We start from the raw sequence: 21,917 nt of genomic DNA, 5'->3' as shown, positions 1-21,917 counted from the left end.
AAAACAACCAATAAAATGCCTAACAAGGAGGCAGCAAATTATTTTTCCTAAGTTTTTGCAAGTGAGTATTGTTTATGGTAGGGACGCGGTGGCTCAGTGGGTTAGGACACTGAGCTTGTCGATCTGAAGGTCGGCAGTTCGGCGGGTCGAATCCCAAGTGCCGCGTAACAGAGTGAGCGCCTGTTACTCGTCCCAGCTTCTGCCAACCTAGCAGTTCGAAAGCACGTAAAAATGCAAGTAGAAAAATAGGGACCACTGCAGTGGGAAGGTAACAGCGTTCCGTGCGCCTTTGGCGTCTAGTCATGCCGGCCACATGACCACGGAGACGTCCTCGGACAAGCGCTGGCTCTTTGGCTTTGAAACGGAGATGAGCACCGGCCCCTAGAGTTGGAAACGACTAGCACGTATGTGCGGGGGAACCTTTACCTTTACCTTTATTGTTTATGGTAGCATGTTAAGAACTGTTAGAAAGGTTGTGGTAGCTATTCAAAATATAAAAGACTTACAAAGGCAAGAAGATTTTAAGGTGGAGAGCAAATCTGTATATACTATTAACACATAGATCCTTAAACAAAAGGAATAACAGCTGACAAGCTTATTTGAAACAGTTTCATTTTTCAGCAGATGGATATTATTTCCCATTCTTATCTTTCTGCAACAGTTCTTTATAGATCATTATGTAGGTCTGTGAATGGGTAGCATTGATGATCCATCCTTAAGATGATAATATAATGTTTTGCATGCTTTATGGAGGTATATCATATGTGAATCTGGAAGCCACCTGTATGAAAGTTATTTTTTCATCTCTGATTGGAGATGATTATGACATCCTTTTACTATTGCTTTAACTCTTCATGCAAAAAACCAGATAATATGGTCTCCTGCCCATGCATCTGTCAGGGCTTCACAGCATGCATTTAAAAGGAACCATTACACATTTGTTGTCTTTACTTTTGCTTCTTCTTGGTACTGTCATGGAAGTGTCTATATTTTTTTGTGGTTCAGTATTGACATTCCTAGTTCTCTATAGTTACATTTATCATCACTACCTTTAAGTCAACCAGCAGCTAAGTGTCTTTTGTGCTTACTTGCATTTCCCAAACTCTAGCGCATCTAAACATGCTCTGATAATGCATAAATGAAAATAGTTTGCCAACCTCCCCCTCCCTAGAAAGATCTAGAAATGGATCTTAACTGTGTTCGGTCAGACTCGGACCGACTGGTTCTCCAAATGCTCTCTAGGCTCCTTCTCCGGCGTTTCATCTCCCGCAGGTCCTTGGAGAACCAAGGAGCGAGTCGGGACCTGCGCCGGGTTAGAGGACGCAAAGGCACAACGCGGTCGAGAGCCTCTGAAGCAGCCTGTTGCCAGGCATTAACTAAGGACTCGATCGGGCTGTGGGAGAGGGAGGTAGGGATCAGTCCAAGCGCCATCTGGAACTTATCTGGGTCCATCAGGTGCCTGGGGCGGAACCATCTGGTTGGTTCCGCCTCCTGATAGCGGGGGGTGACGTGACGGAGGCCCAACCGCAGGAGATAATGGTCTGTCCATGAAAGCGGTTGAGATGTTGGAGTAATCCCACCCAGTCCATTAAGCCATTGCCCAGAGATAAAAATAAGATCAGGCGTGTTTCCCCCCTCGTAAGTCGGGTCCTGAATAATTTGGGTCATGTCCATGGCCGTCATGGAAGCCATGAACTCTCGGGCCACCTCCGATGTACTGCCCAGGGAAGGCAGATTAAAGTCTCCCAGAACCATAAGTCTGGGAAATTCAACCGCCAGTCCTGAGAGGGCGTCAAGTAGCCTGGGTAGAGCCGTTGCTACGCAGCTTGGAGAGAGGTATACCAGCAGTAGGCCCAATTGACCACCAGGACCCCACCTTAAGAGGAGGGATTCACATCCTTCTATCTGAGGGGCAGTGGTCTCCCGTGGACGGAGGGTCTCTTTGATAACAATGTCTGTCATCACCAGCACCTTGAATCTCACCCGGAAGGCAACTGGAAGCCAATGCAGCTCACAGAGCAGAGGTGTAACATGGGAGTATCGGGAGACCCCCAACAGAACTCGCGCGGCTGCATTCTGTACCAGCTGAAGCTTCTAAGTGGTCCTCAAGGGCAGCCCCATGTAGAGAGCATTGCAGTAGTCTAAACGAGAGGTCACAAGTGCATGAGTGACTGTACGCAAGGCATCCAGGTCCAGATAGGGTCGCAACTGGCGCACCAGACGAATCTGGGTGAAGACCCCTCTAGTCACAGCTCCTATATGATCTTCTAAGCTGATTATATTAGCTGATTGCAGAATAAAAAAAATCTGACTGACTGGTTTTTTGTAGACTAGTGGTGAAGGAAGATTGTTGTAAACAGATGGTAGGCTGATGATTAATGTGGCATATAAATCTGTATGCAGAATTCTTTTTAATGCTTGTGTGCAAATAATGTTGGGCAAAAGTGCAAAGATAAAACTTTATGGTGGCTATAAGCATAATGATACCACAATGGTACAAAGTGTCCACAAAAAAGACCATCTGAATAGTATGACAGGGATGAAATAATACATGTACAAACCAGTCTAGGCCCGACCATTGGGCCTCTGAGAGATGGCCGGGCAGGGTCAGGGGCCTCCAGCACAAGTCCAACAAGAGGCCCCTGGTTAAGTTCCTAGTTAAGTTTTTTGTCGGGTTAGGGAGGGGGGCGGGAAAAGACTATGGTTGTTCGGCGAAGGGGGGCCTTCCAACTACCATAGCGCAGGCCAGGCCTACGACCGTTCACGAAGGTGAGGAACGAGGGCCAGTCGCCGACAAAGCCCAGTGGCGAGCTGACGAACAGCCAATTCCCAGGATGGTGGGGAACGGCAGAAGGTGCACAAGCAGAGGGCCGTATCGTCACCGGGAGAGTCATCTCCGCTCTGTACAAGCGGTGAGACGCTCCGACCCTCTGTACTTCCCCCGAGGACCCGGGAGCGAAGGTGTGCAGCCTCCTAAGCTCAGGCTGGTCTACCTAAATGCCAGGTCCGTAGCTAACAAGGCTCACCTTGTTCGTGACCTAGTGGATAGTGAGCACGTGGACCTGGCTTGCATCACGGAAACCTGGCTGGGCCCAGAGGGTGGTGTCCCTCTGGTTGACCTCTGCCCGCCTGGTTTCCAGGTGCTGCACCAGCCTCGGGCCCATGGGAGGGGCGGAGGAGTGGCAGTAATCATCAGGGAGACCCTTAGCCCGCGAGAGACCACCGTCCCTCAGATAGTCGGGTGTGAGTCTCTCCTTCTGAGATACGGCCCGGGGGCGCAGTTGGGCCTGCTGCTGGCATACCTACCACCTAATCGTGCAGTGGCAGCCCTGCCCAAGCTACTCGATGTCCTCTCAGGGTTGGTGGTTGAATACCCAAAACTCATGGTCTTGGGCCTACCGTCCCTGGGAGGATCGTCCGAACTAGCTCGGGAGTTCATGGCTTCCATGGCAGCCATGGACCTGTCGCAAATAATTTCTGGACCGACTCATGAGGGAGGCCACACCCCGACTTGGTGTTCTTGTCTGGACGGTGGCGTGATGATATCGGTGGGGGCGCCACGACTGTTACGCCCCTGTCATGGACCGATCATCACCTCCTACGGCTAGACTTCCCCTTTGCCACCCCCCGCCGTGGGTGCACGGTGCCAACCAGATGGTACCGCCCTAGGCGCCTAATGGACCCTGATAGGTTCCAGGCAGCGCTTGGGAACCCACATGCACTCCCTGCTCACAGCTTGGCGGACGCCTTAGTGGAAGCCTGGGAAAGGGCAGCCACGGAGGCTCTGGACCGAGTTGTACCCCTGCGGCCCCTGACCCGGCGCAGATCCCAGCGAGCCCCATGGTTCACCGCGGAGCTCCGGGAGATGAAGCGTCGGAAACGGGGCCTAGAGAGCCGTTGGAGATCCAGTCGATCCGAATCCGACCGATTGCGACTAAGAATCCTCACCAGGTCTTATCTCGCAGCGATAAGGGTGGCGAAATCCAATTACTTTTCCACCCTCATCGCGTCCACAGATAATCGCCTGGCTGCCTTGTTCAGAGTGACTCGCTCCCTACTGAACCAAGAGGTGAGGGAGGAACCCTTACAGGGTCGAGCCGAGGAATTCGGTCAATGTCTGTTGGATAAAATCGCTCGGATTCGAACCGGCCTGGACTCCAACTGGGCAGAGTTGGAGGAACAGGACATGGACAGTCTTGTCGACGTCATCTGGGAGGAATTTGATCCTGTGACTCCTAAGGAAGTGGACAGGATTATGAGGAAGTTGAGCTCCTCCACATGCTTACTGGACCCGTGCCCTTCCTGGCTGGCCTATGCAGCTCGAGAGGGGACACGAGGCTGGTTTCAGGCGGTCATCTCTGCTTCTCTGAGCGAGGGTCACTTCCCCACTGCCTTGAAGGAGGCGGTGGTGAGACCTCTCCTCAAGAAGCCCACCTTGGACCCAACCTCATTGAATAACTTTCGTCCAGTCTCCAACCTTCGCTTCCTTGCGAAGGTTGTTTAGAGTGTGGTGGCGCATCAACTTCCTCAGGTCCTGGATGAAGTGGTTTATCTAGACCCGTGCCAATCGGGCTTCAGGCCGGGCTACAGCACGGAGACAGCATTGGTCACTCTGATGAATGATCTCTGGAGAGCCCGGGACAGGGGCCATTCCTCTGTCCTAGTCTTATTAGACCTTTCGGCGGCTTTCGATACCATCGACCATGGTATCTTACTGCAGCGCCTCAGGAGACTGGGAGTGGGAGGCACGGTTCTGTGGTGGTTCTCCTCCTTTCTCCTGGGTCGCTCGCAGTCGGTGCTGGCAGGAGGACAGAGGTCGACTCCGAGGCCTCTCGTTTGCGGAGTCCCTCAGGGGTCGGTCCTCTCGCCTCTCCTGTTAAACATCTACATGAAACCGCTGGGTGAGATCATTCGTGGTTTTGGAGTAGGGTACCATCAGTATGCTGATGACACCCAGCTTTTCATCTCAACTCCAAACAGCATCAGTGATGCCCTCGACGTGATGTCCCGCTGCCTGAAAGCAGTCCGGGAATGGATGGGGAGGAACAGGCTTCAACTCAACCCTGACAAGACTGAATGGCTGTACATACCGGCAAGCCAGGATACTCAGATCATTCCATCCCTTAACATCGGGGATGAGTTATTACCCCCTATTGATAGGGCCCGCAACCTGGGTGTCCTCCTAGACTCACAGCTATCCTTGGAAGATCACATAGGAGCTGTGACCAAGGGGGCCTTCTCCCGGGTTCGACTGGTGCGCCAACTACGACCTTATCTGGACCTGGATGCCTTACGTACAGTCACCCATGCACTTGTGACCTCTCGCCTAGACTACTGTAACGCTCTCTACATGGGGCTGCCCTTGAGAGCCACTCGGAAGCTTCAACTGGTGCAAAGTGCAGCTGCACGGACACTTTTGGGGGCCTCCCGATACTCCCATATCACACCTCTCCTCCGTGAGCTGCACTGGCTTCCGGTTGCCTTCCGAGTGAAATTAAAGATGCTAACAATGACATACAAAGCCCTACATGGCATGGGACCAAACTACCTACAGGAGCACCTTCTGCCAACGTCAACACCCCTCCGTCCTGTGCGCTCCCACAGAGAGGGCCTCCTCAGGGTGCCACCGCTCAAGGAATGTCGGCTGATGGCCCCCAGGGGGAGGGCATTCTCAGTGGGTGCGCCAGCCCTCTGGAGCTGCTTGCCTACCGAAATCCGGATGGCCCCCGACCTCCGCACCTTCCGGCGCGATTTAAAAACTTACCTGTTCCAGCAGTCCGGCCTGGCCTGATAGCTCTTGGGGTCTCAGTTGTTTTTACTATTGTTTTTCTCTATTGTTCAATCTGTATACCTACCTTACTCTGTACACCGCCCCGAGTCCCTCGGGAGAAGGGCGGTATATAAAAACAAACAAATAAATAAATAAATAAATAAATAAATAAATAAATAAATAAATAAATAAACTTTATGAACAAGAAGATGCTAAACATCTAATGGAAGATGAAAAGATTAGTTTCACTTGGGTTCAGATGCTGAAGCTGAATGCAGGCCCCTGGGAAGAGAGGACAAGAACCCTGCAATGAGAAACAGCTGGTCCTTTTGGACTGCAGAGATATGGCTAAAGTTTTCAGTGTTAGAATAATGTTGATAATCTTACAGCGTTCAAGGAAAAAGCAGACTTTTATTCAGTAGGGAATCAGACAAGGGAAGGATGGGCACATATCAAGTTAGATCTGGAATGGCTTTGGTGTCAGCACAGTGAACTGATTAATACAGCCATTTGGAAACACTCTAGATGTTTGTATTTTCCCCCAAATAATTGTCATGCTTTCCAAGTTAAGTATGTCATTCTTCTTCATGAGAAAACTTGTCAAAGAAATCTTACAATTGTGAATACATTTGCACTCTATTATCATTGAAAATTATACAGTATCTATAAAGAATTCATGCTATAACAGTCTTATTGAAGATTTTATTTTATTTTATTTATTATACTTTATTACACTTATTGGTATTTTATTATGCTTAAACACATTTTGGAGACTCTAATGTAAAGCCTCCTTTAAAAATTGCAAATCCCAATTCAAATGGTTGATTATTGTACTCCAGTCGCAACCCCCTCCCACATCTCCATTCCCAGTTTAGTCTTCGTTTGTCCTTTGTTCTCCCTACAACCTTCATGTTCTTTAAGACCCTCTGGATTGAGTGATATGAATGGGCTTTCAGAAGTTTATTTTCCATTGGAAAGGGTTATAAGCAGTGACCAGCAGCACTAGCATGCATGTATACTTTGCAAGAAAAGAGAGTTTGCTTGAAATAAGTCCAAATCAATGGGAAGCCTGGTGAAGGTTCAGGTGTTCACAGAAATGTTGGTCAATGAAGATCAAATTTTGGAATACTTGGATTTCAATACTTGAATGCACAGGGTCTGGTTGGATTGGTTGTTCCCAATTAAGAGATACTGGTTACCAGCTCATATATAGACTACCACTGGGGAGGAGGTTCACTTAAGGTTTGTGCCTCACTTGCCTGATAAGGAGGTGTGTGGAGCACTTCTGCATTGCTGTTTGTGTTTGTTTGGACCCTCCTTGTTCCACCACCAGCACAGCTACTCTGGATGATTCCAGGTTGCCTTCTCATGCTGGCTCAGGAATTTTGGGAGTTGAAATCCACAAGTTATAAAAGAGCCAAGGTTGCCTACCCCTGGTATAGCCAATCTAAATAAAAGTAGTTTTTAGTCTTCTGTGGAGTCTTATTTTTTGGTCTGGTCTGCCTCATAGGATTGATAAAAGGAGGTTAAGAGGGTTCATACTCTGGTTATGTTACCCTAGTTACTGTCATTAAGATTGGGAATTTTCAAGTTGTATTTGTTAATATTTAATGTTATGGCTTCTACAATATTGCAGAATAGTCCTTTAAATGTGTATGGTTGTTATACTTTATTTCTTTTAGTTGTATTTGTTTTATCTGGTTATTTGTTAAGTTATGAATTAACTTTATTGAATTGAATATTGTAATTATTGTGGATGAATATTGTGATTTTTTAAAATTTGTACTGCACTATGATAAAGACGTATTGTTACTGTTACATATTGTAAGGTCCCACCCCAATCCACATCTTAGGGAAGAAGAACTCTTGGAGACAGAATTGTCGAAAAAGGAACTTTTTACTAAAACATGATTGTCAGTGGAAAATCTAGACAGGATCTGAAAACTGTGTTACAGATTGATACTTTTAAAGTGTCCCCGAGTGAACCCCCTCCCCTCAGTCCATTTGGTCAGTCCCGGATCAATTAAGGTTCAGGTGTCAAAACCTTTCAAGGGAAGAGGGATCATCCATGCCTTTATGACATTTCCTTCCTCCCTTTCAGATTGTAATCGGAGATACAAACCAGATCTCTCCCCCCTCCCTTTCTTTGTTCTTCTCAATTCAAAGGTTCTTCCCCTGGTCTGATGATACCTCCAGGCAGGCTGAATAAACACCCTTGCAACAAATGGATAAGGATGGCCAATTAACCTCTTCTCTTCTCCTCCTTGGGAATGGCAGAATCCAGTGAGGGATGTAAGATTTTAGAACATACAGATAGGGATTTATGAATGGGATATAAATGGATTCTGACACATATTTTAAATCTATTCTATTTACAGCTTAATTTCATTCTAGGATTCTCCTGTGCAAATGTTTCACAAATTCTATTTCTAAAAACAAAGTTGTATGTTATTGCTTTAGTTATCATTCAGCATAACTTTCTTCTCTCCTATGTTATATAGCATGGGTGTCAAACCTGCCACATGTTGCGACATATTGTTTCTCTTTTTGCATTGCTGGTAATGGGGTGGGTGCGGCTTCAATATGATGAAACTGGCCCGCTGGTCGGCAGTTTGACACTCCTGTTATACAGGAATGTCAATTTTGTAATATAATACCAGCTACTTGTTCATTTTATTGGCTATGGCTTAGGGAATCAGGAAACCCAAACCAACACATTTGTTGCTATGTTTTGTGTGTGAGACAAAGGAAGACATTCCTTGTTATCTAATCTAAATAAAAGGCATAATGCAGGAATGGCCGTCTTTGAAACCTGGAGACATATCTGAGAACCTGTTAGATGTTCACTTATGAAGTGGCCACATGGGAGATTTGTTTGGTTGTGAAATGGTTGTCATAGTGAACACAGCCACCCACAAAAACCCTTTACCAGAAGATGAACTAACAGATCTCCTCACATTCTTTCTGACATCCCACTGGATCTTTGTGGAGCTCAAATTCACATAAATACAAATATGGTGTAAGAACCTAGTATCTGCAGCATGCTAGCTTCTTATTTAATATTTTAATTAAAAGATTTTTTTTAAAAGTCAAGTGGGTCAGATGGTCTGGTGGGTACCAAAGGAGTATTTTTCATCACATCATTGACTGTGGACCCTACATTGCCTATACATGCCATTACATCTAGATAAGACTGAAACTTAAAAAGATTGAAAGATTGGGATGGAATGTCGGCATTAAAGGATTATGCTTTATTATAGACAGCAACATGTAAAACAACCTGTAATAAGAAACAATTTGTAAGATATCTGCATATTTTTTATTTTAGTTCCACCCATAATCCAGCATGGACAACAGATATTTAATACTATAGAAGATGTCCCACTTACATTGCCTTGCAAAGCCAGTGGAGTTCCTAAGCCATCCATAGTATGGTCCAAGGTAATTGCAATGTTTTGATCAACTGAACTTGAACTTTAATGAGTTAGGTCTATTTATGTACTTAAAATATTGATAGCTTATGTCCTGTCCAGACAGCATATGCTACCATTTAATACAAATAGTCCTCAACAGTTCATCTAGTGACTGTTTGAAGTTATAATGGCACAGAATGGCACTTATGATCATTACAGCATCCCCATGATCATGTGATTCACATTCGGATGTTTGACAACTGGTTCATATTTATGATGGGAGCAGTGTCTTGGGGTCATGTGATCCCCTTTTGTAACGTTCTGGCAAGCAAAGTCAATACAGAAACCAGATTCACTTAACAACTGTGCTGCTAACTTAACAAATGCAATGATTCACTTAATAACTTTGGCAAGGAAAGTCATAAAATGGGGCAAAACTCACGTAACAAATTTCTCACTTAGCAACATAAATTTTGGGCTCAACTGTGATCATACTGTATATTGAGAACTCCCTTTAGTACCAACACATTGAGAAGGCATAATATTCAAGAATGCCATCTTAAGGCAAGTTTGCTGCCTCTACTTAGGCTGCTAGTTAGGACAACGAGGCAAGCTGTCATGTGTTTAAAGTAGCTTTCAGACATACAGTATCTCCGGTAGTGGGATTCAAATATGGAACAACTGGTTCTCTGTGTGGATGCCGCTTCTGGAAGTCCATTCTGGGCCTGGGCAACAAAAAATTAGCTACCACTTCTGCCAAATTGGTGTGAACTGGCTGAATCCCACCACTGAGTTTCTCCACATATGACTGGCTATGAAGAAGGAGAAGAGAAGGTACTTTCTATACAGAATAGATCTATGTATTATCTGGAAATACTCATTGCTTAAGTTATCATAGTTACTGTAGAAAATTTTTCAGATTAAGCTTGTCTAATAGTTAAATGTAGTTTAGCAGGTACTTTTTAGAGCTATAGATTTAAAACAATGAAAGAGGGAAGGACAATTCTCAAAGGAGCATTTGAGGCTAACTCTTAATGTAAACTGAGCCAATAATAACAGAAAACTGTAATTTTAAAAGAAAGCAGTGACACTATGACTTTGAAGCAAGCTGGGATGATAAGAAGCTGAGCATTATTAAGATATGCTTTGGCAATTTTTACTTCATGTTCCATACCAACAAGTTCATCTTCATTTTCCTGTCTTTTTACAGAAAGGAGAAGTGATTCCTCCCAGTAGTTTAATGTTTTCTGCTGGGTCTGATGGAAGTCTTTATGTAGTTTCTCCAGGAGGTGAGGAGTCTGGGGAATACATCTGCACTGCAACCAATGCAGCAGGTTATGCCACACGGAAAGTACAGCTGACAGTCTATGGTAAATAGAAGTGAAAGTGTAAATCAATCTAAGAGTGCAGTATGAGGCTCAGTCTGAAACTCCTAGTCTGCAAGTAGCTTTTGAAAGTGCCCGGAACCAGTGCTTTTTTTCTAAAAAAAAAAAAAAAAGGTGCCAGAACTCTCATCTTGGTGGCCGCAGGAGGCAGGGGGCAGGGGGAGCGTTACTGCAGTCACGGGTGCGAGGGGTGTTGGTGGCGGGCTGCCCCCCAGGGCTGGAGCTGGCACGGCTGGTGCTGTGGGAGCAGCGGGGCCCACTCTATATGGCGGGGCTGCACAGGGTGGGCGACGGAGGCGGTGCGGGCCAGGCGATGCAGGGCGGCCACTTAGGCACGCAGGGCGAGGTGATGGTGGCACAGGTCCAGCACCAGGTAGGCCACCAGCCTGGCTGACACAGGGGAGCACAAAGAAGGAGTGCCAATGGACTCCGCAGAACCCACTTCCCACTCCTTGTCCTCTTTTACTTACCTAGTTGAGATAGTATAGTTGGGCAGCAGGGAGGGATGCAAAGTTCATGCCAAATTGCCTTCACTGCAGACAACTTGCCGGTGCAACATTTGCCGGCCAGGTCTTTTGGCACACTCAGCAGCAATTCCTATTGGCTTTTGAAAGCCAATAGGCTTTTGAAAGCCAATAGAGGGAGTAGCACAGCTTGTGCAAAAGCTTTTTTCTTTTTGTGCAAAAAAGGGTGCCGGAATGCCATTCTGAGCATTCTATGAGGAAAAAAGCCCTGCTTTTATGTTTTAATCTTATGATTTTAAAAATATTGTAAGTTGCCCCAAACTTCGCCAGGTGCATACAAATTGCATACAAATATTATATAAATAATATAAAGGTAGAACATATGTTAAATATACATCAAATGATAACATGCTTCCCTACAAAGTCAATTCTTGCTCAATGACAGACCAAGGAATTAACTCAGAAAGGCAAGAGGAAAATCTAGAAGAGGTCTGTGCAACTTGTAGAAGGGAAAGGCCCACACTGATAAATTAAAAATCTTTGTGGTCTGCAAAGGAATGCTGGTGGGCTAATGAATGATTTGGTGACTAGAGGAGCATCTACAGTGTTGGAGCTCATGGTCATGGTAAATCATGGAGGCACTAGGCAACATGACTTTCAGGGCAGTGGTGGTGATTTTATTACTTTTTTTAAAAAAAATTCTGTGCTCTGTCCAAGGGTGCTTGGTAGGCTGCATGTACAGGCCTGGTCTAGAATTTATTTTGGAGCATTCAACTATCTAGAGCAGGCATGTCAAGCTGATTTTGTTTGAGGCAACTTCTTATAAAAGAATTGCCATTAATTTGTTTTAATACAATAATTTAAATCAATTTTTCACTTGATTTCAAATTAAATGAATTATATTGGTTGACAATGAGATTTTTTTTTTAGTATAATTGCCAAATGCAATAAACTGGTTTTAGGTATATGTGTGCACTAATTATTTCAACACCAATACATTTTAACAACATATTCCATTTGTAAATGAATGCAAATGCAAATTATACAATTTTTTGTGCAAAAATAAAACAAAATAACAGATTTAGGAGCTGTTATCATTAGTTATCCTTAGATAAAAAATAATTCCATCATCCAAAACTTTGTTATACTGTATTTAACGAACAGATGCTTTGGGATTAAAAATAAGACTGACTACATTTGATTGTGTATCACCATGGCATTAAAACAAAATTCGAACAGTGTATGAAAAATAAAGGTTCCCTAAACGTCTGCTGGCTATATCTATACATTTTCCTTGATAGCATATCACATATAATTAAAGATTATAATTGGTTGCGTGTGTATTTGTGCTGGGATTTCTAGGCCTCTTTCCAACCACATCCAGAAAATTTTGTAACAAACATTGGAATTCTTAAGGCCATGTTTTGTATTTCCCAGCAATTTGTTACTGGAAGGAAAAAGCAATCGCTGCTGTGTTACTGATCCCAGAGAAGCATTTGCATGTATCCTTAAGGTGCCATAGTTATGGATGAGAAATATTGGTTGCAAAATTGGCATTTCTGATTGTAATACAGATATTTTGGACTTATTTTTCTTTCTTTGCATGTCTGATATTTTTAAAATGGCATATGCTACTGACTACACTTATGCACATATGTAGCATCTTTTGCTAGGATACATGACCACTGCTTTTCCAGAATGTGAAAAGTGAATGATTGTGACTAAATAAAATTTTAATGTACAGATAATACCACCAGAAATTATTTTAGCCTTTTTAATAAATGTTGTTATTGATGTTAACCTCACCATGGAAAACTTCATATATTGTTATGTATATACTAGATTAATTATTTATAGACTGAAGTGCAACATAACTAGATTCTAAATAATCTATTTTTCAAAACACACAACAGTCCAAACAGTAAAAGTAAAGTCCAAATTAAGAACATTTGATTCTTAAGAATTGTTTAATTTAAAGTGGTTTAGTTGTAATAGAAGGTTAGATTCAAAATAGTTTTCAAGAGTCTGTAGAAAATATATTATTTTTTTCTAGCATCAGCTAAATTAGACATATTACATTGAGAAAAATGTTTGATTTCATTGCAGAGATGTTAACAGAGGAAATAATTATTTTGTTATCTAATTTTACCTTCCAAAAGACTGAAGCAGATGAAAAATGTTAGGTTCTTTCCTGTTGGCTTTTCTTAATTAGCTGTTTTAGATTCTAAAAGTTTAGTTCCCAAAGAAGTAACCCTGTAAATAACTTTAATGTCCTCCAGTAGGGCAGGCTCTTTTATGACTCAAGGACTTCAACTCCCAGAATTCCTGAGCCAGCATGATTCAGCTTGAAAACCTCTCACTTTCCCCTCAGCATGGCTGGCTCAAGATTTCTGGGAGTTGAAGTCCATGAGTCATAAAAAAGGGCGAAGATTGCCTAGCCCTGCAATAGGCTTTCAGATGGAGCTCTTTTTTTGCAAAAAAAGGTGCCAGAACGCCGTTCTGAGCATTCTATGAGAAAAAAAGTCCTGCCCAGAACCATGTTGAAATTGTCAACAAACTGCAATTAACATGAGGCATTGCAAAAAATTATTATAGTTTGTAATCAAATTATATTGTTAAATTTAAATATAAGTTAAGCTCCTTCTAATTGTTGCCCCAACAACCCTAACGATAACCCATTTTTTGTCTGGTCCTGGCCTGCCTACTTTTTAACATCACTTTTAGTATGCCAGTCAAGTATGGCTCTCAACTTAATAAGATTGGGCATCCCTACTCTATACAGAACTGCCAATATCAGTAATAATTTGGAGCTAAAATGTGTCACAAGAAGCATTTCATGATAAAAGTTTTTACAGTTCTGGAGATTTAAAGGGAATACTGCTCTTTGTATGGTAACTCTGCCTCCTGTTCATTCAACCAGTTGATATGATTTGGCTGCTCTGGGCCTCTCTCCCTACTTTTCTGCTATGAAATTCAATGAATATTGCAACTCTCCCTACAATGTTTATTATGATAAAAATATTTTACTGGTTATCCCTGCATAAACAGGATCCCTTTCAGAAGACCATTCTGTAGGATAACTGTGGTTCACCCCTCCTTCCTTCCTGTACTTACTCCATTCTGGGAGCAAGTGTCCAAAATAACAGGAAGTTATCTAGGTTTGGGATCAGACTCATTGAGATGACTTTGGAACAATAAATAGTATTTCATCTTATCTTTCCATGTGCTGTGTCTCACTCCAACTGTCTTTTGTAATAGTATCCATATTAGTTAGGAATGTTCTGTTGGCATAGGAACCATGATTTCAGGCAAATATACCCTCTCATCTTGCACTGGAACTGTATACAAATATCCCCTCTGTTAAAAGGGTCCTTGACCCTTTGGAAAGTTTATCTTGTGTAAGTAGAAGAAGGGACAGAAGGATAGAAAGCAAGAGCTGTTTTGCTTACAGAACAGTTGGAGTGAACCCACTAACCTGAAAAGAAATATTGCAAGAGCTGGATAATATTGTAATGTGCATGTTATGTTTTAGTAAAACCAAGAATTTCCAGACCTGGAAGTCAGCAAGGAAGTTCACTAGATAACCCAATTGAGATGTCAGTAACAGCTGGGGAAGAAGTGACACTTCCCTGTGAAGTGAAAAGTTTGCCACCCTCAATAATCACTTGGGCTAAAGAAATGCAGCTTATTTCTCCATTTTCTCCAAGGTAACTTTCTCCAAGTAAACTTTATTTGTTTGTTTGAATTTCTGTACAAGTTGTCTCACTGATGTGGATAGTGGCTGCTAGATAACTGTGGCATACTGTATGCATATATGCCAAGAATTAAATGTTCATATTACACTTTGATTCAGTCTCTACCTATTTAAAAGATAATGGAAATGTACTGTGTCAGTATCCTATGCAATCATATTGAATCCTTTGATAATGTGATGTTCTCTAGGTGTGCTAGATTGTAGTTTCCATCTACTCTAGACTATAATTTCCATCATCCTTGTAGTCCAATACATTATAGGATGAATACTAAATAACGATAACAGAAACATTTATCAAAAATGTTATTTTCAGAACTATTTCCTCTGCATGACTACTTTGTAAACTACACTTTGAAAAGAATATCTTTGTGAGGAAGCATCAAAAGGCCTGGAGCTTTGGCTTATCTCAGAAGTCCATAATGAAGGCATGTGTCTTGCTGGCAGCTTGCCTTGTTGTTGGATCTTTAAACAACACATTCATTGTAAGAACTGGGTCACTGAAGGGATAATTAGAATTATCTCTACTGTTGGTATTTCTTACTTCTCCTCTTTTCTTATCTTGAATCCTTTAAGAAAGAGTTCAGTCTGGAAATGAGTGAGGACTGAGTTTGGCAGCATGAATGGTGGTAATCACTGATAGACAATTAATTTGATTAAGTAATTAATGGATTAAAGGATTGGGTCACAATCTGTTCTATCTTGCAGGATAGATGGGAGTTTTTGACATGTACTTTCCCTTTTGGCACTAGATAAGAGTTAACAAAATTCAAGAGGGGTTGGACTTAGTTCACTTGTGAGAATGTAAAGACTCTAGGCTGATTCCTCTTTTGACTCCTCCCGCAGACTATGCCAATCCTCCTCCTCCTCCAAAACTAGAAAGCTTTCTGGGTCTTTCTTCATCAATTCGAAGTCTCCACAGTGACAGTGTAATCTGCATTTATGACTTATAATATTTATACACTACTTTTCATTATAAAAATAGAAGTTGACAGTAACATGGTAGTCTTCATTTGTCCATACAGGTTTTGCCCTAGTTCTTCCCTTTATCATCTTTAGATTTAATAAAATATGCATTGATTTGAGAATACATGAGGATCATTAAATTTATTTATTTGTTGTTAGAGTTTTTGGTTCCCATTATTCAATAACAAAAATATGTACAAAATAGAATGGGCACTTGGAATATCACCATAGCATTCAATGATTAAAAAAATAAGGTGATACAGACTGTCAAATATAAAATTCAAAACCATGATAAAAATAAAATAGAATAAATACTCTTTTGGAATGAATTCTGCAGGTCGGAAAGTATCATCTCAAAGGCACCATTTCTGAACCTAATTGGTTTAGTTTTTGATTGAGACCATCAGAGAAACTTTTGTATCCTCAGCACATATACTGTTTTGGTAACTTTGAGGGATGCATTTAAAAAAATGTAAAAGAGGATAGAAAATGCCTCCAACTTGGTTGTTAACTGGATTTGAAAGGGGAGTCTGTGGACTGTTGACTCTTACTTCATTCTTCAACTATGCAGAATGAAGAAGTCAGAGGGCAAGCACAATTAAGGGAAAAATGGAAGATCAGTCTGTACAAAAGTAATACTGAACAGATGCTCTTTGATGTGCAACATTTATTATTAATGCTCCTGTAAGAGACTTTCATGTTCTTATAAATATTTATAGTCATCTGTATTTCCTGTGGGTTTTTTTGTACCCCATCCCCAGACATACCTTACTCTCTTCAGGCTCAATGAAGATCACAGAGACGTGGGTATCAGACAGTGGCTTGTACATCTGTGTGGCCACAAATATTGCTGGAAATGCAACCCAAAAAGTAAAACTAAATGTACATGGTAAGAACCCTCTGCTTTCGATAATAAATATTGAATTAAATTAATAATGGATATTGAATTAATTAGTACAAATAATATTAACTTAAATATGATTAAAGTTACTGGCATCAGATTCAAATTGAATTGAGGGGTGGGGGAGTCCAGAGGCTATACCTTTATTTATTATGCATGTGCTTAGGGAAGAAGATTAGTAATAGTATCACAACTTTTAAAAAAAAATTCAATCTGTCTTTTGGCCCAGTAAAGCTGTTTAGAGTCTGCACAAAATTATGCAATGGAGAATTAATTTTTAAATCATTTCTCCATGCAATACCCTAACCTCCCACCTCCTGCACCATTGACACACACAATCCATTCACTGGTACCATTATCTTTCTTAATTTGGCCCTTCAGAAGGCTTCAGAATCTGCCCATTGTTCCTATTTGCTGATATCCTGAATCTTCTTGTGTACCATAATAGCTTCTCATAGATCTTAAGAGCCTAAATAGGACTTGCTGCTTGGCCACAATTCACTGGAATGGTCTTTGCTTCTTAAATGAAAAGGATCTGCATCTCTTTATAATAGCATCTATTTTTCAAAAGATAATCATTTAAAACAGGGGTGCGATGGCTCAATGGTTAAAGACGCAGAACTTGTCAGCTGGTCCAGGTTCTAGACCTGAGTGCTGTGCAATGGGGTGAGCTTCCATTCCTTGCCCCAGCTCTTGTCCACCTAGCAGTTCAAAAGCATGCAAATATGAGCTCCCAGGTCCGGATTTCAGTGCAGCCAGACGTGCAAGGAAATTGCTCCTCACATCGCCTGGATTTCTTCCTCGGGAGGCTCCTGTAAAAGGGTCAAAAGTCACCCTGGAGGGGCGATGAATAGGGGAAATGTCTCTCCAGTTGGCAGTAGAAGGGTGGCGGCCCTCCTGTCGGCTTGGAGCTACTCTCCAAACTAAAGAAGAAAGGATCGGTCACTCCCATGGCCCATCATTTAGCCATTTCCTGCCAAAGCCAAAAGCACTTGAAAACTGGGTGAGAATTGCCTTCTTCTTTTCCTAATTGTCTACTTTGCCTGTCAGAAAGTTTCCAAATTTGCTTCCCCTTGCAAGGAGAGAGGCAAGGGATTTCTTTTTTCCCCCCTCACTCTCCTTAATAGCGGCCTTTGTCTACATTGGGAAAGAAAAGAAAAAGCCCTGTATAAATAATACTCATTAATTGGACTTACTTCCTTTTTACTTTTGGCCCAAAGTTCCTATATTCACAGAAATGGACTATTCTACCTATTAGTCTTAAAAAGAAAATAAATAAAAAAGAAATAAACAAAAAGACTGTCTGAAAAGGATTTGAAGTACTCTGGGGAAATCTAATAGCTAAGCCTGTTACAGCAAGTGTTTACATTTTGAACTAACCTTGGCTTTGAGATAAAAACCTGAAACAGCTAGAGATGAATCTGGCTTAGACTTGTGGAGGTGGACACTTACTGATTTTTGTTTGAAAAATAGCCTCCACTAAGGACTATTTATAAATACTACAAAATGGAGAAAGATCAGTCACAAACTTTGCTTGACTATAACCTTATGCTTGAAACAATCTATAGAGTCACTGAGATGTCTATCTCCAGATTTAATAATTTACATGCCAACCTTAAGTCACAAATTGAAACCCAGACTGCAACTAAAGAACTAAAGTACTCTACATGCAAGATAGTGATGCCAACAAAGAAGACGCTGAAGACCAACAAAGACAACCTGTGGAAAGCTTGGACAGTCAATCACTAACTATAAAATTTGATAAGATTTTCTACTCAAAACAGATCAACCCAGATGGAAGAAGAATCCAGACTGAACTGCAGACAGAGATGTCAGAGCAAATAAATAGAGTGGAATTAACATCACACCAATATAATGACTATAAATGGTTCAACCTTTGTATATTGCTGATGGTTGGATGGTCTCTTCTGGTGCAAATAATATGCATGTGAGTAAATGAAGACCTACTTCATTACCAAGCCTCTTCCCTGGTTTGGATAAAAGATTGAGTGACCCTTTCAAGAAAACGTATTTTGACACTCAAAGGGTATGATTTGCAGCGAGGTTGGCATTCTTTTTTATGGCCACAGAAAGATAAGCAATCTAAGTATTTTACCACTCATTACATTAGAGGAAATTTGCAAAGGGTTTGGGAGGTGGTTAAAAAACAAGTGTATACACAGATCCCCAAATGGGTATGTCCGCTAGAAGCGGTGACCCTCCCGACTGTACACAGCATAAAGAGCACTGTGCCCTAGTGTCGCGGAACAATTAACAGTCCGACCAGAGGTGGATGGACCGTGGTTCATTTGCATGGTCAATATCAAAGAAAAGAAATCCAAGGCATATTCTATAGTAAAACTTTTAATGAGAAAATAAAAGACCTAGACTGACCACATTCTCTCGTCAGGCAGAAAGAGAAAGTAAAACAGAAACTGTGCGAACTTTTTCAGGCCTGCGCACAAAACAGTTTAAAACCAAAACATTGGCTGGACATAGCTGGAGTCACTATGGTTCCAAGATAAGATAATACACAGTGCAGAGCAGAAAGAGATGTACAATTAGAAATGAGCGAAGCTGGCAAAACTAAAAAAACACGCAGTGACATCCCCTTCTTTTGTCAGCGAAGCAGAAAATCAGATAAGGCACATCTTCTTGCGCAGGTACTCGTGTTGGGCTGTAGGAAGTGGTTTGTTCAGCATATCAGCAATTTGGTCATGTGTAGGCACATACTGCAATTTGACAAAACCTTGTTTAACTGCTTGTCTTATATTTTGGTAACGGATGTCAATGTGTCTAGACCTGGAACCTGTAAAGCGATTCTCAGATATATAAACCACAGATTCGTTGTCCTCCATCACAGTGATTGGTTGAATCGGAGGTGTCCAGATATCTGTGACTAAAGCATCAAACCACGTTAGAGAATTACATGCATCTGAAACACAAGCATACTCAGCTTCTGTAGAGGAACAAGAAACAAAAATCTGTTTACGCACATGCCAGTAAACAGGACATCCATTTAGAAACATCATATAACCTGAAGTGCTTTTACGTGATTTCTTATCACTTGCCCAATCTGAATCCGCATAACAACATAACTCTGCATAGTCAGTATGTGTGGGTTCTAACAACAACTTCATGTCTTTGGTGTGTTTTAGATATTGCAATAATTTCTTAACACATGTCCAATGAAACTGTTTTGCCTTGCCTACGTGTCGTGATAGGAGATTAACACTAAGTGCAATGTCAGGTCTAGTCCAACTACTAATATATAGCAGCGTCCCAATGACTGAGCGATAAAGTGTTTCATCCTCGAACTCAGGACTCGGTTCATTTTTCAAGTTGTGAAAATCAGTTTGCATGGGTATACTCACAGGTTTAGCATCCTTCATGTTGCAGTGATGCAATAGTTGTTCAATCTTATCTTCCTGTGTAAGACTGAACCCCTTCTGAGTTTTGGTAACTTGAACACCTAAATAAGTGTTAATATGTCCTAAAGACCTCAATGTGAAAAACTGTTGTAAAGCTTTAGCAAAACATTCACTCATCTGCTTATTTGGACCAATATAAACAATATCATCAACATAAACAAGAATTATCTATTATCAGATCTTTTTGTAAACACGCATTCATCTGTTTCGGACTTAATAAAGCCCATTGAATTTAGTTTGTCAGAAAGACATAAGTACCACATTAAACCAGACTGTTTCAGACCATAAAGACTTTTGTGTAGAAACCAAGTATCCCCTTCTTGCTGTCGGAAACCTGGAGGACCTTTGACATAAATTTCTTCATCAAGATCAGCGTGTAGATAAGCTGTTTCAACATCAAACTGGAAAACTTCTAGGCCAAGGATAGTTGCAGTGGCTAAGGCAATTTTCACACTCTCAGTCCGCACTGTGGGTGAATAGGTATTTGTATAGTCCTCAGGATAACGTTGAGCGAAACCCTGGGCTACAAGTCTGGCCTTGTACAACGATTCACCATTCGGCTTCTTTTTAATTCTGTAGACCCAACGAGAGCCAATAACTTTCTTGTTTGCTGGAGGGCTTGCAGGCGTAAACACATGAAGTTTCTTTAGACTGTCCATTTCAGCCTGCATTGCCTCAAACCATTTATCTTGCTCTGATTCAGGAAGATGTTTGATTTGTGTGAACGTCTCAGGAGGAAGTGTAACATTACAAATCAAAGGTAAAGGTGCTTTCGTTACTTGCCACGAATATCGCTTTGGAGGAATTCCCTTTGTTGTCCTCTTGGAACGTCTCGGAACAACCGTCCATTCTTCTTCCATTTCGTCCTCGTCTTCATCGCCAGCAGCATTGGCGGCTTGCGGAGATGGAACAGTGGAAGGAACATTCACCTGTGCATCTTGACCATCAGGCTGTGTGGCATCAGCAGCATCATCTCTAGGAAAATAAACTCCAGGATCGTTAGAATGAATCCTGGACCAGTCAGCATCTTCCTCAAAAATAGCAGATTGTGAAATGACTACGACATGATGAGAGTCAATGTATTTGCTCCATTTTGAATTATCATCAATGCCCATAAATCTCATCCTTTTTGCTGCAGGACCCCCTTTCTTTCTTTGGGCTAAAGGAATATTGACCATAGCATAGGAACCAAAAATATGGAGACATGAGAGGTCAGGCTTGTGTCCATATAACATGAAATAAGGGGTCTGATTTATCACACTACTCCAAGTGCGGTTGATGATATGGTTAGCATATTTGATAGCTTCACCCCAGTATGGAAGACTGAGGTTAGCATCTTCAAGAAGGCAATGCATCATGGTTTGCAGAACTCCATTTCTGCGTTCTGCCACTCCATTCTGAGCTGGAGTGTAAGGAGCTGAGGTCTGGTGTAGTATCCCACTCTTACGCATCCAGTCCTGGAAACGCTGAGACATGAATTCAGCACCACGATCACTCTGAATTCTGCCGATGCTAACTTCGTATTGGGTATATTTATTTATTTATTTATTTATTTATTTATTTATTTATTTATTTATTTTTATAAACCGCCCTTCTCCCGAGGGACTCGGGGCGGTGTACAGAGTAAGGTAGGTATACAGATTGAACAATAGTGAAAAACAATAGTAAAAACAAACTGGGACCCCAATTAGAGCTATCAGGCCAGGCCGGACTGCTGGAACAGGTAAGTTTTTAAGTCGCGCCGGAAGGTGTGGAGGTCGGGGGCCATCCGGATTTCGTTTGGCAAGCAGTTCCAGAGTGCTGGCGCACCCACTGAGAATGCCCTCCCCCTGGGGG

The 21,917-nt window shown here is 42.0% G+C and overlaps 1 protein-coding gene across 1 annotated transcript in view; it reads left to right on the top strand.

Moving 5' to 3' along the window:
- HMCN1 (hemicentin 1) overlaps window positions 1-21,917 on the top strand; it is a gene marked incomplete at its 3' end in the record, with an annotated part of 484,864 nt that overhangs the window by 252,363 nt on the left and 210,584 nt on the right. Inside the window, 4 exon segments of the mRNA XM_081325521.1 lie at window positions 9,099-9,211; window positions 10,394-10,553; window positions 14,565-14,739; window positions 16,511-16,638. Of these exon segments, the coding sequence (XP_081181647.1) occupies window positions 9,099-9,211; window positions 10,394-10,553; window positions 14,565-14,739; window positions 16,511-16,638 (576 nt within the window).

Source organism: Vipera berus (genome assembly GCF_964194415.1).
Source record: "Vipera berus genome assembly, chromosome: 3".
NCBI lineage: Eukaryota > Metazoa > Chordata > Lepidosauria > Squamata > Viperidae > Vipera > Vipera berus.
This window is presented reverse-complemented; position numbering and strand designations above follow the sequence as displayed.